This window comes from Hemiscyllium ocellatum, chromosome 1 (assembly GCF_020745735.1).
Source record: "Hemiscyllium ocellatum isolate sHemOce1 chromosome 1, sHemOce1.pat.X.cur, whole genome shotgun sequence".
Taxonomy (NCBI): domain Eukaryota; kingdom Metazoa; phylum Chordata; class Chondrichthyes; order Orectolobiformes; family Hemiscylliidae; genus Hemiscyllium; species Hemiscyllium ocellatum.
In genome coordinates this window covers 149,788,640-149,804,212 of record NC_083401.1, presented here as the reverse complement: position 1 = coordinate 149,804,212, position 15,573 = coordinate 149,788,640, and the positions used below count along the sequence as shown (strand labels likewise).

Sequence of the window (15,573 nt, the reverse complement as noted above, 5' to 3'; positions counted from 1 at the left end):
AATCAAATTGCTCTTAAGCGTCTATATTTCAAGTGAAATAAGCTGTTTTTGTTATTTTTCTTAGTGATCAAAGTGGAGCCATGATAATATTTTGGTGTATCTGAACTACAGTATTTTAGGTCAATACCTTTTAAAAGGTGCACAATTTCATAAAGAGTCCAGGTGTGTGGCTGAATCAAGGTTGTATACTAATATCACAGAACACAAATTGGGAGGGATGCAGTTATCTACCCTTTTAATTTTAAATACTAATATTGCATTAATCTTCTAGAATTTTTATAGACAATCACATTTTAGTGATTTGAGTAAATGCATCTATTAATATTTCTGCCAAGCCTAATTTTTCAACAAATACTGAGATTTAATTACTTTTGGTGCAAAATGGATCACTTCTCCATTGCATATATTGAAATCTGCCTCTATTTTAGACCCTCATTTCATCTATCAAACTCTAACTTTATGTACCAGTCTAGTTCTCGTGAGCACTTAACATTACAGAAAGCTTAGTAGTACTGTTTGTATGACTGATATTAGAATATGCACCAGATTGAAGAGGAGAAATGAATCCTTTTAATTGAAAAGTCAGGTTAAAGATATTCCTGGAGGTTTGACCAAATACTGTTTGGTTGTCTGCAAATGGTGTTCTATTTGCCTTATAAAGTTTAGGTTTGGTTTTACCAGTTGACACATGAGAGGTTCAAAAACTAGGAGGCTACCTGTGACCAAGAAAGGAAGGAAATCCAGGAGCATTAAAGAGGAGAAATCAGGGCTGCATTTATAGACTTAAATGGTAAGGTCCTAAACCACCTTGGAGTCGCACGTTCATACTTCCTTGAAGGTGGAGTCTTAGGTAGATAGGATACTGAAGGCAGCATTTGGGTATGCTTTCCTTTATTGGTCAGGGTATTGAGTATAGGAGTTGGGAGTTCCTGAAGAAGGGCTTATGTCAATTCTCCTGCTCCTTTGATGCTGCCTAACCTGCTGCGCTTTTCCAACAACACATTTTTAAGCTCTGATCTCCAGCATCTGCAGTCCTCACTTTCTTCTATAGGAGTTGGGAGGTCATGTTGCAGCTGTACACGACATTGGCTAGGCAACTTTTGGAATATTGCATGCAATTCTCATCTCCCTCCTATAGGAAGAATGTTGTAAAACTTGAAAAGGTTCAGAAAATATTTACAAATATATTGCTAGGGGTGGAGAGTTTGAGCAATTGGGAGATGCTGAATAGGCTGGAGCTGTTTTCCCTGGAGCGTTGGAGGCTGAGGGGTGACCTTATAGATGTTTATAAAATCATGAGGGGCATGGATAGGATAAATAGACAAAGTCTTTTCCCTGGGCGGGGGAAGTCCAAAACTAGAGGACATAGGTTTAGGGTGAGAGGGGAAAGATATAAAAGAGACCTAAGGGGCAATGTTTTCAAGCAATGAGTGGTGCATGTATGGAATGAGCTGTCAGAGGAAGTGGTGGAGGCTGGTACAATTACAACATTTTAAAAGGCATCTGGATGGGTACATGAATAGGAAGGGTTTATAGGGATATGGGCCAGGTGCTGGCAAATGGTACTAGATTAATTTAGGATAGCTGGTCGGCATTTTTGAGTTGGACCAAAGGGCTGTATGGCTCTATGACTCTCTATCTATGAGAAGCTGATTTTCTCCTTCAGCCTCTGCATTAAGTAACTGAAAATTCCATGATCTTCCGAAAGACTTTGCTCATCTCAATTTTAAACGGAATGCTCATTTTTAAACTGCGTCCCTCGTTCTCCATTCTCTCTGCCCACCCTCACCTCCCAAACAAGAGGGGAGACATTGTGTCGTTATCTATCTATACTGTCAAATTCCCTCAGTGCAACATGTTTCAATAAGATCACCAGATACATCTAAACTCCAATGAGCATAAATCTTGCTTGCTCAAACTTTTCTCATTAATCAATTTTCAAATCAGAGTCAGCCTGGTGAATAATATATCCAACACAAGCATATCCTCTCAAATAAAAAGAGGAAAGCTGTTCAGTTTCCCAAGTGTGAAATCACCAATGCGCTGTACATCCCTGAAAGGAGCTCGTACCCCTTTCCCAGGCAATAAGGGGCAAGTTTCAATTTGCCTTCCTAATTACTTGCTGTTCCAGATGTCAAGCTTTTGTGATTTCATGTACAAGACCATCTAGGTCTCTCTGCAGCATAGCATTCTGCCCATCTCACCTTTTGATAAATTGTTTTTCTATTGTATCCAAAGTACTCAGCCTCATTTCTTCCCCCCCCCCCACCATGTTCTACTTAATCCATCACTTTCTTGCCTATGCATTGAGCTGTCCATATCCCTTTACGGAATATTTGTGCCCTCCCCACAAATCCATAGCTTGTGTCAAAAACTCATTATTATATCAACCCCAACTTCACTGAAATGACGCTTAATTTGAACATCTACAAGCTAACTTGGGAACATTGTAAAATAAACAGCAGAGCAATTATCACCATAGTAATTAGTTGGCGACTAGGCCAACTACAGATCATTTTGAAGATCTGCTTATAATGTAGGTTGTGGGCATGGAGATAACAAGTCTGTCAATCAATGGTGAATGATACTGGTCGGAACCAATTGTTGAAAAGCCACTCTTATTATTCCAAATTAAAAAGAACTTGCACAATGCTAGGTAATTTTCTTAGTAGGAAGACATGTACCTCCCCAGTGACTGATTCATCTTGTCATTCGTTCTCAGATGTTGCTAACTTCCCTGCTATCAACTACTCACAGCCAACATTCATAACAAGTTTGAACCAAAAAGTGAATGTTATTTTCATTAGGAGATTGCTTAGAACATAGACATAGAACAATACAGAAATAAGCCCTTTAGCCCACCATGATGTCATTGTAAACTAATCACATCAGCTTACATTTCCCTGCCTGTTCAAGTGGCTATCTAAATGCCTCTTAAATGTTGCTTGCATATCTGCTACTATCTTTCCCAACAGCACGTTCCAGGCACCTATCACCCTCTGTATAAAAGACTTCCCTCACACGTCTCTGCTAAACCATTCCCCTCTCACCTTAATCTATGTCCTCTATCATTCCCACTTTGGTGTGGAAGGAAGTGGGGCTGGGTGGTGGTAAATCCAACAATTTGAGTGCATGTCTGAAATCAGCTACCAGAGGAAGTGGTGAAGGCAGGTACAAAAACAATATTTAAAAGGCATCTGGATGTGTTTATGAATAGGAAGAGTTTTGAGAGATATGGGCCAAATGCTGGCAAATGGGACTAGGTCACACTGGGATGTTTGGGTTGGCACAGATGAGTTGGACCAAAGGGGTCTGTTTCCCTGCTGTAAGACTCTAGTCAACCTATCCATGCCTTAAGTTATGAAGTACACTTCTGCCAGGTCCCCCCTCAGCCTCTGACACTCTCGCAAAAACAATCCAAGTTTGTCCAACCTCTCCTTGTAGCTAATACATGCTAATCGAGGTAACATCCTGGCTCAGCTCTTTCGCAACCGGTCCAAAGCCTCCACATCCAGAACTCAAAGTCATGGCCGAACTGAAGTTTTATACGACTGTAACATGACTCGCCAACATTTAATTTTGAATGTCTGAATTTTAGAAAGCCAAATCATGTTATTAGATTAGATTAAATTAAATTAGATTCGATTCTATACAGTGTGGAAACAGGCCCTTCGGCCCAACAAGTCCACACCAACCGTCTGAAGTGCAGCTCACCCAAACCCATTCCCCTATATTTAACCCCTGACTAATGCACCCAACACTACAGGCAATTTAGCATGGCCAATTCACCTAACCTGCACATCTTTGGACTGTGGGAGGAAACCCACGAAGACAAGGGGAGAACGTGCAAACTCCACACAGACTGTTGCCAGAGGCGGGAATTGAACCCGGGTCCCTGGTGCTGTGAGGCAGCAGTACTAACCCCTGAGCCACCGTGCCGCCCATGCTGTCATGGCAATTATAATTTGTGCACCGACCTGAAAATATTCCAGTGTGTTAATAAATTATTCTATTTAAAAACACTGTTTTTGACGTAATGTTTAGAATTTTAATTCTGTCTTTAGATAATCTTTATTTAGAAAAGAAAAGTGTTAAAAAAATTATTTCCAAAATTGGGGAAGTACGTTGCAATTTTGTTGTCCCTAAACTGCACACAGTTGCTCGTCCTTAGCCCTGGTTCTTGATAATCTCTTATTCAACAGATTTATAGAGATCAAGTGTGATCCTAAGGAAAGTGGCTAAGTATCTGCAACATACAGAAACTCCAAAACTGATTTGAGTTTAAGAGTGTAGTTTGGAAAAGGCACTGATGGTGAGCTTCCTCAAAATATTCAAGATGTGCCCAATAGAAAGAAAATATATAGTTAAAATAAGCAATATTTGAGAATTTTTAGCAATGGTACTTACAACTTTTCATTTTCCACCATGTTTTATATACAACATTGCCACATGAACACTTAAGCTCATGTCAAATCCATCTTTCTCAATTACCCCTAGTAACTTTAAAATTTCTAGAAAAATGGATCTTATTTTCTTCAAAAAAAGGAGTTTTACAATTAAACACAATAAAATTTTTTATTTAAACAATTTGAATAATGCAGAAACAGTTGTAGTCTCCCCACTGCCAAACAAATAAATTATTTAGTGTTCATATTCCTTACAGCAATTAAGCAGAGCACTAAACATAACTGGCAAGTGTTACTCAAATAAAAGCAGCAAAATGTAACCAGTACATAATTGTACTGAATACTGGCAACACAACATGCAATTCAGGGAAAATGCATACCATTTAATAATGTAAACTTACAACACTATTCTTCATGCCAAGAACAATATTAAGTAAACCAAGAGTCACAGAAAAGTAGAAATGCATCAAAACGTGATTTAATAGAAACAAATAACAAACATACATTTTAAAACCAGCCTGTACTCACTTAGGTGCATTAGTTTAAAATTGGAAATGCATTTAAAAGTTTTGGTAGTTTTTTTTCCCCTCCACGATTGATAACTCAGTGTTAAACTTTCAATACCTACAAATACTATCACTCTTTACTGTTTTTTCAATACCAAACCAAAAATAAATTAAATACTTAAACAAGTCTTAAGTCAAGTGCTGATAACAGCAAAAGGTAGACAAAATTATGGTCCTGTAATCAAAATGTAACTGTTGGCAACTTAGACATCAATCTCCATAGTTAGACATATGGAACCAATTTATTTGCCACTATACAATTGTAACCATTACTCTGTTTGCTATTCACGAGTTTTATGAAGCCATTAACTGTAGTGTCCAGAACAAAGTGTTGCTTTGTTTCACATGGCACAAATCAATCTTGCCCAACATAAGTCAGTATTTCTATAGCAGCTTTTGATTTTCAAATCCTATGCTTCAAGGCTCCATTCCAACACTACTTGCTAAAAGCTGTAACGTAGCCCCTTTCCACGTAGTGCTTCCCATCAAGTGCAATCATCTTAATCTTCTATTCTTGCTGACAAGACATTGTTGTCTGGCCTCTTCCACACTGCGTTAAATGATCGCTTCTAATGTGGTCATCAAAGAAGTGCTAAAAAGTTGAGCTACTTCATGAAATACCATTTCAATGCAGAATCCAGTGTTCAACGTTTCCAGCATACTTTAATCATAAAGGTTTGTCAATTACTGTAACACCTAGAAATAGAGAGAAACAATTAATTGTATTCTTATGTTGGGATCAAAACGAAGGATTGTTTGACAGAAATTGGAAATAACCCATGCATTCTTGCTTGAACAAAGGACAGGGACAAAGTTAGTAAGCCCAGTTGTTGTAATAACATCCTGTCACAGGGAAAAGAAGCTGGAAAACCTATCAGATCCTGCAGACAAGGAACATGCACTCCAAACAGAGTAAGAGGATTAGTACTGACACTCTGCAAAATACTTCACTGAAGTCATGCTGTAACATCAGCACATGATGCTTTCAGTAAGAAATTAAAGAGGAATACAGCAACTACATTTTGCAGAACTGAGTAGATTGAAAATTTCAAACAAAATCCAAAGTGACAGTAACACAAGATTATCTTCAGAACAGACATTAAATACATTGGTCTATAATTTCATGTGTGCTTCAACCTTCTTGGGGACAAACAAATTGATGAATATTTTGGTATTATCTGTATTGAGAAAGAAAAGATGGACATCTTTACAGGCATTACATTTTGATTGCAATGAAATGGAACATGAAACTACGACCAAATCTTTGCTACTTTCTGATCCATGGGTACCTAAATATCTGTTTAAGGCTTCATTTATTTTTTTCCCCAGTCAAAACTTATAGGTCCAGATCTTCTGGACCAAGTATTTATTGAGTATACTGTTGACATAAAAAGGCTGGTTTGTCTATGAAATTGATTTACTCACAAACTATCTAGCTGATTCTCTTTCTTCACTCTCTTCATATTACTCTCTTCTTTGCCCAAGGATCACTTAACCAAACTTATGCCTTGATTTTATGATAGTGAAGATGAGGAAGCAGACTCTTAAGAGTTAGTGAGCTAATATGAGAATTGAAACTGTTATTGGTCTACACTGCACTCTTACCCAACTCTGCTGACAATCCGTCTTTTGATACTGGAAACCCAATAACAAGGTCTTTTTTAAAGCGATGTTATTTTGTCCTCTTAAATAATGACACACGAAACAATTTAATAACACTCATTCCCACATATCTACATTCTAGTTCCTTTTGACATTTGTCCCGCAACTACTTTTGCTCTGCTTTTTAAATGTACTCAGTCTTTCTAACTACTGCTTACACTTTGAAAATGTAGTCAAGGCTGTCCCTTACTTTCTTCAGGCACAATGATCTACACTTTTTTTTTCCCATCTGTGTGTTTGACTAAAATTAATTGCAATTGCACACAAGAATGGAAATCTGAAACAACAACAGAAAATGCTGGAGAAACTCAGCAGGTATGGCAGTTTAACGTTTCGACTTCAGTATGACTTCTTAAGAACTGCTTAATATTGATTTTGGTCATAACCCCAGTATGATAAATTGAAGTACAATATATTTTTAAAAACTCATCCCAGCGCAGAATGAACACTGATCCATCATCTTAACCTCTACTAATGTAAACTTACTGCTGTGTCGCTGACATTATGTAAAATATTCAGCATCCCACTGATATTGCTTGTTAAGGAATTGTAGCCCAGAATGTCCAAATTCTTGTTCAACACTATGTTGGATCAGCTACTTTCATGAGTTGAACAAGCTGTGAAACAAATCTATTCTCAACGAATCAAATCAAATAAGTTGATGAATTGACTGCCTGAAAGAATTGGTGGGGGGGGGGGGGGGGGAATGAAGAGAAACAGCTCCAATAATAACGAGCAAAAGTGAACAAGAAAAAATTGTTGGGATAAGATCATTCAAAATTGTGCTCCAACATACATGGCATTGGTGCGACCACATCTGAAGTACTGTGTGTAGTTCTGGTCTCCTCATTTAAGGAATGAAATAAATACACGGGAGGCTGTTCTGAGCAGGTTTACTTGTAATTAGTAGGTTATCTTACAAAAGAAATGGCTGGGCAGACTGGGCTTGTTTCCACTACAGTTTCAGACTTAAGGTTAATTGAATTGTATGAGATCTTGATTGATCTTTGCAAAGCCTCGAAAAGGAGAGTGTCTCTTTTGGCAAGTCCAGAACTTAGCAGCGCTGTTTACAAATTAGCGTTCACCCTATTAGAGCAGATGAGATTTTTTTTTCCCTCACTCAGGGGCTTGAGACACCTTGGAACTTTTGTACCTCAGAAAGCTGGTGAGGTGGAATATTTGAATATTTTTAAAAGTGGAGATTCATCCTTGTTAGACAATGGAATTAATCTAGGGATATCAGATGGAAATGTGGAATTCAAAATACAAACTCATCAACTCTGATCTTATGGCAGAGCAGACTCAAAAGGATCAAATGACCTACTTCTGCTTAGCTTGTACGTTCATAGAGAATGAGTAGGGAAGATAGAAAGAGGCAACACAGGCACCATGCTGGATGATAGTGAGATTATAAGAGTGGGGAAGTCATGTTGGAGCTTAGGTTAAATTAGGTTAAATACAGCTTGGGTACTGTGTGCAGCCTGGTCACCACACTACAGGAAGGATTTGATTGCACTACAGACGGTGCATAGGAGATTCACTAAAGTTGAATGAAATAATTTAAATCTTACAAAAGATAAATAACACAGTTCTGCTGAAAATTCATAAAGCTGAAATGTTAATTCTTTCTTGCCACAGTTGTTCCATGACGTGCAATTTTTAAAAAAATTGTATTTAAATGTTTATTGTTGAAAGCTGGTATTTATGGAAAATGGCAAAAACTAGAATCTACAACGCCCATGAGTGATACAGACCTGACCATTTGTCGTAAGAGGCATGAAACTGTGTAGACAATTTCAGAGAAAAAGCTGATTGTTCCCTGACAATTTTAGTTTTGGTTGCGACTATGACATTTATGATTGTTACATTTTAGGTCGGTACCTTGGATTTAAACTAAAATGGAGTGGTGGGGTTACCTGTCCTGCTTCAAATTCTCAACAAGCAGCCTCGGTGGGTTGGATACGGTGTAAAGGTTGGGACCCAAGGGACAAGATAGATATTCCTGTAGACAGTGGCAACAGCAATAATCCAACTGAGTGGAAACTGTCAGTTTCTAAGTCTCTCAGAGTGACGTTAGGAATGTCAGACTTTAACAGAAACTGTACTTTGAACTACCTGTTTAATTCCAATAGAATTGGGTGCCCAGAGGATAAGTAACTAGCATTTCTGCCTGGATACAACGTCTATGCGGTTCATGTTCTCAATAAGATGAGCTTTGAGAACGGAAAAGATGTAGAATTCATTGCAGTTATCAGTTTGAAGGATTTCAAAAGATATCTCAAACTCTCAGGCACAAGACACACAGTCTTCCACATTCTCAGTCAGAGAGAGAGAGAGAGAGAGAGAGAGAAGGATGGAGGGAACCAGGCCTGCACTAAAGTGAGAAAATGTTGACTCTTTTAGTTACCAGACCAAAAACAAGTAGGGGTTTGCACTCAAATTTTAGATGACAAATTTGAGGGGATACAAAGGAGGTGAAAATATTTACCTAACTTGAGTTCGAAGGAGGAATCTCCAAAGTTTCCCTCACACTGAAAGTCAGGTTTGGGATTAGAAGTCATCAGGTTGGGAAAGGAACTAAAGCAAGCTTCAGGAGCCAGGAATAACTGTGGCTGTTTCACAAAGAATGAAGTATCCATTAAGAACAGCATAAAGAATAACTAAAGTAAGAGATTTTTGAATATGTTAAAAATGAAATGGAGAATTTGAGAAATATTAGAGAGTACAAGATGGCTATTGAATAGTATTTACCCATGTTGGTTTTAGTGCAGTTATCACAGTAATAGTCTGAAATTTTGTGCTGTCCTCTCTATTAGTCACTTCAATTCCAAATTTCTTTTTGAAATTAATCTGTCTCTCTGGGGATTGTGCAACATACCTTAACACTGGACAATGGAACAAGTGTAACAGAATCATGCTGTGCTTATTTTTACATCAAGTCATATGTCACATCGAGAAACACATCCAAAGCCACAACCACTCCCAGAAAACAGGAAATAAAAATCAGAAATAATCATGCCCGTGTTGTCCCAGGATATGGGCAAAGTTCACTGCAGTGCTTCACTCACCCTAGTAAAAGATAATGACTTCATCTATAGTATAACCCTTTAACTCGCAGAAACATCTATATGGCCAAAGCTCAACATTTACGTGTAATATCCATTTTAAAATCTGGTAATAAAATCTTCATTTTGTAGCTTGTCAAAAGGATGGAAGTTCACATTTCCCAGCATCAGCCACTTAAACATGTAGTAAAATACCTGGCTCGTTCATCAACCAGAAAAATATAAAAGGTAAAGGTATAAAATGAAAAATAATCTTGAACTAATTGCATGTGTCAAACACCAAAAGGTGAAAGCTGCAATGCTTCATCAAACCTGCAGAGGGAGGGCTTGTACACAAAAATGGTAGAAAGGCTGTGTCAATTTGTGGAAAGAACTCTCCAAGGTGGCCTGTAAAAATATCACCAAAAGAGTGCTGAAAACACAGCTGCAGAGATATAAAGATGAAAAAGCCAATGAATTAAGGTTCTTAACCTGCATAACTTCTTCCTGTACTCATACACTGTGGTAGAAGTATCCATTTATCTAATGCTGGGTTGTAATATTCCACAGACGCAAGGTTACAGGAGCCATCATCCCCACCGGCTACGTACAGCAGACCATTTACAGCACAGACACCTGCCAGGGGTTAAGGAGGTAGAAATAATAACAACAGGTTAGTTGTTTATTCCTGAATAATAATAAAAATACTTTTGCTTGGGCAATTCTACCTGCATTCCTCCTGCACATATTCATGTCTGCAACCTGTTTCCAGGTATTTGCAGAGGCGTCATACATCTCCACACTTTTCCTCACCAATGGACCATCGTGACCTCCAACTGCGTAGAGTAGACCATTTAGAACTCCCACACCTGCAATAATGCAAACAAGGTGCCCTTATTGCCTTAAAAACTTAGTCACTTATGTCGAAAGTCAGGAGATTTCCAAAATCTGATAACTCCAAAATTCAGAAAATATACCCCTGCAGGATTCATTACCGCTGTTTTGAATCAGTTTTACTTAATACTTAATTAGGCCAGGACCTCGGGTGGCAGGAGACAGGAATGAGGCAAGGAACATTATTTTGAATACTTTGACCCATTGCATTTTTAAGTTGGTTTTAATTATATATTTTTAAAAAACACAAAATAATTTAGCCAACGTAACAAGTTTGGCTTTGTCTTGTTTGAATAACATTTTTTGATCAGTACAAGATGGGACCCTGTTGTGTTACAGGACAAAACGTCAAAATGAGAACTGCTTTTTAGAGAGCACAGCAGCAACGTCAGGTGCCTTGCACTGCAAATAAAATTAAACCCTATGTCATTTACTCCAATGCACACAACAAAAGATCGTTTACTTATACAGCCATGTTTTTACAATATCAGAATGTCTCAAGATGCTTCAAAATGAATAAAAGTTATTTTAAAGTGTAAACACAAAATTAATTTAGGCAAATATAGGAGCCATTTTGCAGGTAGTACGGCAGTAAAGATTATAAATATATTGAGAAATGAATATTGGCCAAGACAAAGGCTGGCCAGAAACTAGGCAAACTCTCTAGCTCTTGTTTAAGAAATTCCATGGGACCATTTGCTTTGACTTTAGGGTAGACGGGGTAACAGTTTAAAGTCTCATCTGAAAGAGAGCACCTGTAACAATTTAGCATTCCCTCATAGCATTGCTCCAAAAATTGAACTACATTCCAAGATAATAAAACTTCAGAGAAAAGATCATGCGTAATTTCTCTATTGGGAGCTTACAACTTATCTTAAGTACAAAATACCAAAGTCATTTCCTGTGTATAACTAATTTTATAAAACTACAGTACCACAAAGGAAATTTCGTCCCATGACTGTTACATGCAGTGAATTCAGAAAATAATGAGTTTTAAAGATACTGTTATAAAGTATCTCTCCAGGAGTTATAACTGATAATGGGGTGGTTTTTATCTAATCATACAAAGATACAGCAGAGGGAGGCCATCCATTTCCTCATATACAAGATCTTTGACAGCTATTAATTAAAGCAATATAGTGTTCTTTCTCCACAACTCTGAAAATAATTGAATGGGATAAAATGTAGAGCATGAACTGTAATTTCCAGTTTCATACCTGCCCCACTGCGCCTTGTACTCATTTCAGCAATGTAGGTCCATTCATTTTTCGCTGAGTTGTAGGCCTCTACAGAACTGAGACATTGTCGTGATGCCCCGTCATAGCCACCTACAGCATACAACACACCTAGCAAAGAAATTTGTCTTAATGATCATTTGAATTTACATTTCAGGTATACCTGGGAGGTTTGCTGCCAATGTTTATAGGTTTTCTTTTCAGATGATAATGAGAATTACGATCAACAATATTATTCAGTATTACTTACTACAAAGTAAACCACTTTGTCAAAATTTGGAGGTATTAAAATGGGAAAGTCACCATAGCCACGATGGACCAGCAGCTGCTCGCTCATTCAGCAGCGTCATAAATAACTCACTCATGAGTATCACCCAGTGTTACTGGCCATGGGTCCTTCTGCATGGTAGGCATGATCTTAGACCCACATCTCTGACCACACATTTGGTAGGTGTTTCAAGGTGGAAGAATTGTTCTGTAGCCTTGAAACTGTGATCATTCCTTCCTCCAGTTCCTTTCCATACTTCCTCTTGTTACCAATATTCTCAAAGAATTGTTATCCCTTCAGACAAGAGGTTCCTTCAATCAGTTTCTTCTGAATGAGGGTATCACACACATTGGCATTTATGTTGCACTGCTTGAGGAAGCCTTCAGGGAGTCTCTGAGTTGCTTCCTCATTTCCCATCCAAGTGCCTTCCTTAAGCTGGGTAAAGATAATTGACCTTGACAGTCAGAACCCAGACATCCTAAATACCTGACCAGCCCAGCAAAGCTGATTTTGGACCATCATAGCCTCGATGCTGGTGCTACTGGTTTCTTCAAGGACACAGATCGTTGTACACCTGTCCTCCTAGCTGGTAAGGGGAATCCATCACAAACAGCATTAACTGTACTTCTCCAGTGCCTTGAGGTAGCATCGCTACATAGTCAAGGTTTTTGAGCCATGTAGAAGAGTCGGAAGGACGACGGCAATTTACACCAGGAATTTGATATCAACATGGATTTACCAGTCTCTTGTTTGAGAGAGATGACCGATTACACACCCTGCATAAAAGCTCTATATTAGATATTTGCCCACAATTATTCAATTGATTAAGGCAAATAGTACTGATGGATCAGGAAGGAACTGGCTCAGTCCCAGTCTAGTTAAGTTAGCGGATCTGTGGTTTTGGTGCAGGTTATCAGCACTTCTAAATCGAGTGAAGACTGCTAATGGTCCCCCTGGACTGCTATCCAGTTACCTCTTTCTCAACAGCAAGGTACAAAGAATAAAGAAAGAGGTCATAGTGAAATATTATAGTTGTTCAGAGTCTGGTGAACTGTACCTCAGCAAGCAGAAAACAGATTTGGGATCAGAAGATTGAAAGACAATAAATGCACTATATCTGAACAAAGTTTACAGGAGCAGAAGTCTTTCCCATAATGCTACATCATTAGAATATTTTTTGACTTTATTGACAATGCACATGCGCTATATCATCATCATGGACACGGCCAGAGGAACAGAAAAAAAAAGCAAACTGGACTTGGCAAATCATTTGGGACTTAGTAAAGCTGATTGATTGGATGGGTGCAAAGGTAATCCTTCATTTTATAGAATCAAATGAGTTACGTTACTAAGAGACTATGATTCCTTATAGTCAGTTTCAGCAGTGATAGAAAAGGTGTTACATAATTCTTGCTTAGAATTAGTGAACAATAGAAGCAAATGTTCAATTATAGTGACAAATTACACCATAGCAGTTCAATAACCATACAAATTAAATTAAATGTCACTCCTGTGATAAAGAAGTTATTAACCTTTTCTAGTTTAGCCTTGGGGTGAACAATTAAGTTTTCTTGGAAGCTGTAAAGCTTAAATATTGAAAACATACAACTGCACGTATTTTGTTGCCAAGAGCCAGAGATTACATACAGGTAGTTTTTTTTCCATAACACAATGGTTGCACTCTTGCAAAACCCCACACTGTAGGAAAATCACTCTTTAGAAACTGCGCTTTAAAATGTTGGCGATGTAATCGCGTTACAGCCAACACACATTGTAAAAGTTCATGCTTGAGAAACAATGTCCCCAATTCGTCAATAGCTTTACAGCAAATGTGTTAATGAAACGCACGTTACAGCAGAATGAGGTGTACAAAAACAAAAACAAATTGCAGGAGAAACTCAGCAGGTCTGGAAGCATCTGCAGATTCTGAAACTCACTGGGCTCAAAATGTTAGCTCTGATTTCTCTCCACAGATGCTGCCAGATTTACTGAGTTTCTCCAGTAAATTGCTTTTGTTTCAGATCTTCAGCATCCACAGTCTTTGACAAAATTTTGTATACGGTCAAAATAAATCAGTGAATTTAGACTATAATGGTTAAATAGAAGTATTTTTAAATTTTGAAATTAAAAGTAAAAAGCAAACATCAGTTAATGAACCTTGGATCAGTGGCAAGAATATGTTAATGCTAATAAATCATTCTAGAGGTGCCTCAGAGCCAGGAGAAATTTGGAATTGGGTGGTAACAGACAGTGATGGGGAAGGAGAGTAACACCAACATCTTGGATGAGATGAATTTGACCCAGAATGGACATTCATTTCTTATGTTTGTTTGAAGCAACACTGAACCTTGAATAATTACACACTTATGGTATAAAGGTAATCAGTTTTTCTATCTTCTTCATAGCCTTACTCCAGTCTAACCGGAGTGATACTATCCCAGTGTCATTTGAATAAAAGGATTGTAAACCTTTAAAAAACCTAAAAGCACTGCAGATGCTGTACATCAGAAACAAAAACAGAAATTGCTGGAAAGCTCAGCAGGTCTGGCAGCATCTGTGGATACAAATCAGAGTTAATGTTTTGGATCCGGTGACCCTTCCTCAGAACCTCTGAGGATGTGTTAACGGACCCAAAATGTTAACTCAGTTTCTTTTCACAATTGTAAACCTGAACTGTCTCCAGTCGATTAATAGAGGCTATCATGTCAACTAGCATCACAAACACGATATTCAGCTTGAAGCATGGAAGTGGTATTACAAAGCAGGTGAGAGTAGTGTATTTACCACACATAGTGTAGTAAGTTGATCAGAGTTAAAAATCACACAACACCAGGTTATAGTCCAACAGGTTTAATTGGAAGCACACTAGCTTTCGGAGCAACTCTCCAATCAGGTAATAGTGGAGGGCTCGATCGTAACACAGAATTTATAGCAAAAATTTGCAGTGCGATGTAAGTAACCATAAGTTGATCAGAGGATGGATCGTTCAAGTATCAAAAAAATCTGAAGGAGTATTGAGTCCAATAAATACTGAGAAGAGAGGTCGCCAATCCGGGGCTCAGTGTTGGTAGAATTCACACAAAAGCCACAGTTGAGACAAAATTTTCACTTAGGTTGAATTCACCCAGCAGGATGAGGAAGCTGCTGGGTTGGTAGAATTCATGCGGATAAGGGAGAGAAATCTGCATTGGTAGAATTGTGCAGTCACCATAATCGAGTTAAAAACTACATGGTGGTAGAATCTGTGTGGGAGGTTAGAAAATTCCACATTGATTTCATGCAGGATATATTTAAGCTAAATCCATGTCGGTAGAATTCGCACAAGGGAATCAGGAAGTAGGGGGCTTTGCTGGTGGCATCAGTGCAGAGGGCAAGGAAAGTCTTTATTATACAATCTGGTAAGGAGGAGGAAAGAAAGGGAGATACAGACCGCTAATGGAAGTTGGATCGCTCCATCACAAGTTTTATAGCACAACGCAAAAAATAATTAACAGAATG

At 38.2% G+C, this 15,573-nt stretch overlaps 1 protein-coding gene across 3 annotated transcripts in view; it reads right to left on the bottom strand.

Moving 5' to 3' along the window:
• Window positions 1-4,829: 4,829 nt before the first annotated feature.
• klhl2 (kelch-like family member 2) overlaps window positions 4,830-15,573 on the bottom strand; it is a 144,418-nt gene continuing 133,674 nt past the window's right edge. For 2 of the 3 annotated variants that reach the window (XM_060832759.1, XM_060832778.1), the window contains 4 exons: window positions 11,790-11,918; window positions 10,407-10,547; window positions 10,171-10,314; window positions 4,830-5,668 (listed from right to left, as the gene is read on the bottom strand). In XM_060832759.1, the coding sequence (XP_060688742.1) occupies window positions 5,640-5,668; window positions 10,171-10,314; window positions 10,407-10,547; window positions 11,790-11,918 (443 nt within the window). In that variant the 3' untranslated portion in view covers window positions 4,830-5,639. The remainder of the gene's footprint in view (window positions 5,669-10,170; window positions 10,315-10,406; window positions 10,548-11,789; window positions 11,919-15,573) is intronic. The other variant, XM_060832769.1, reaches the window with a different exon arrangement.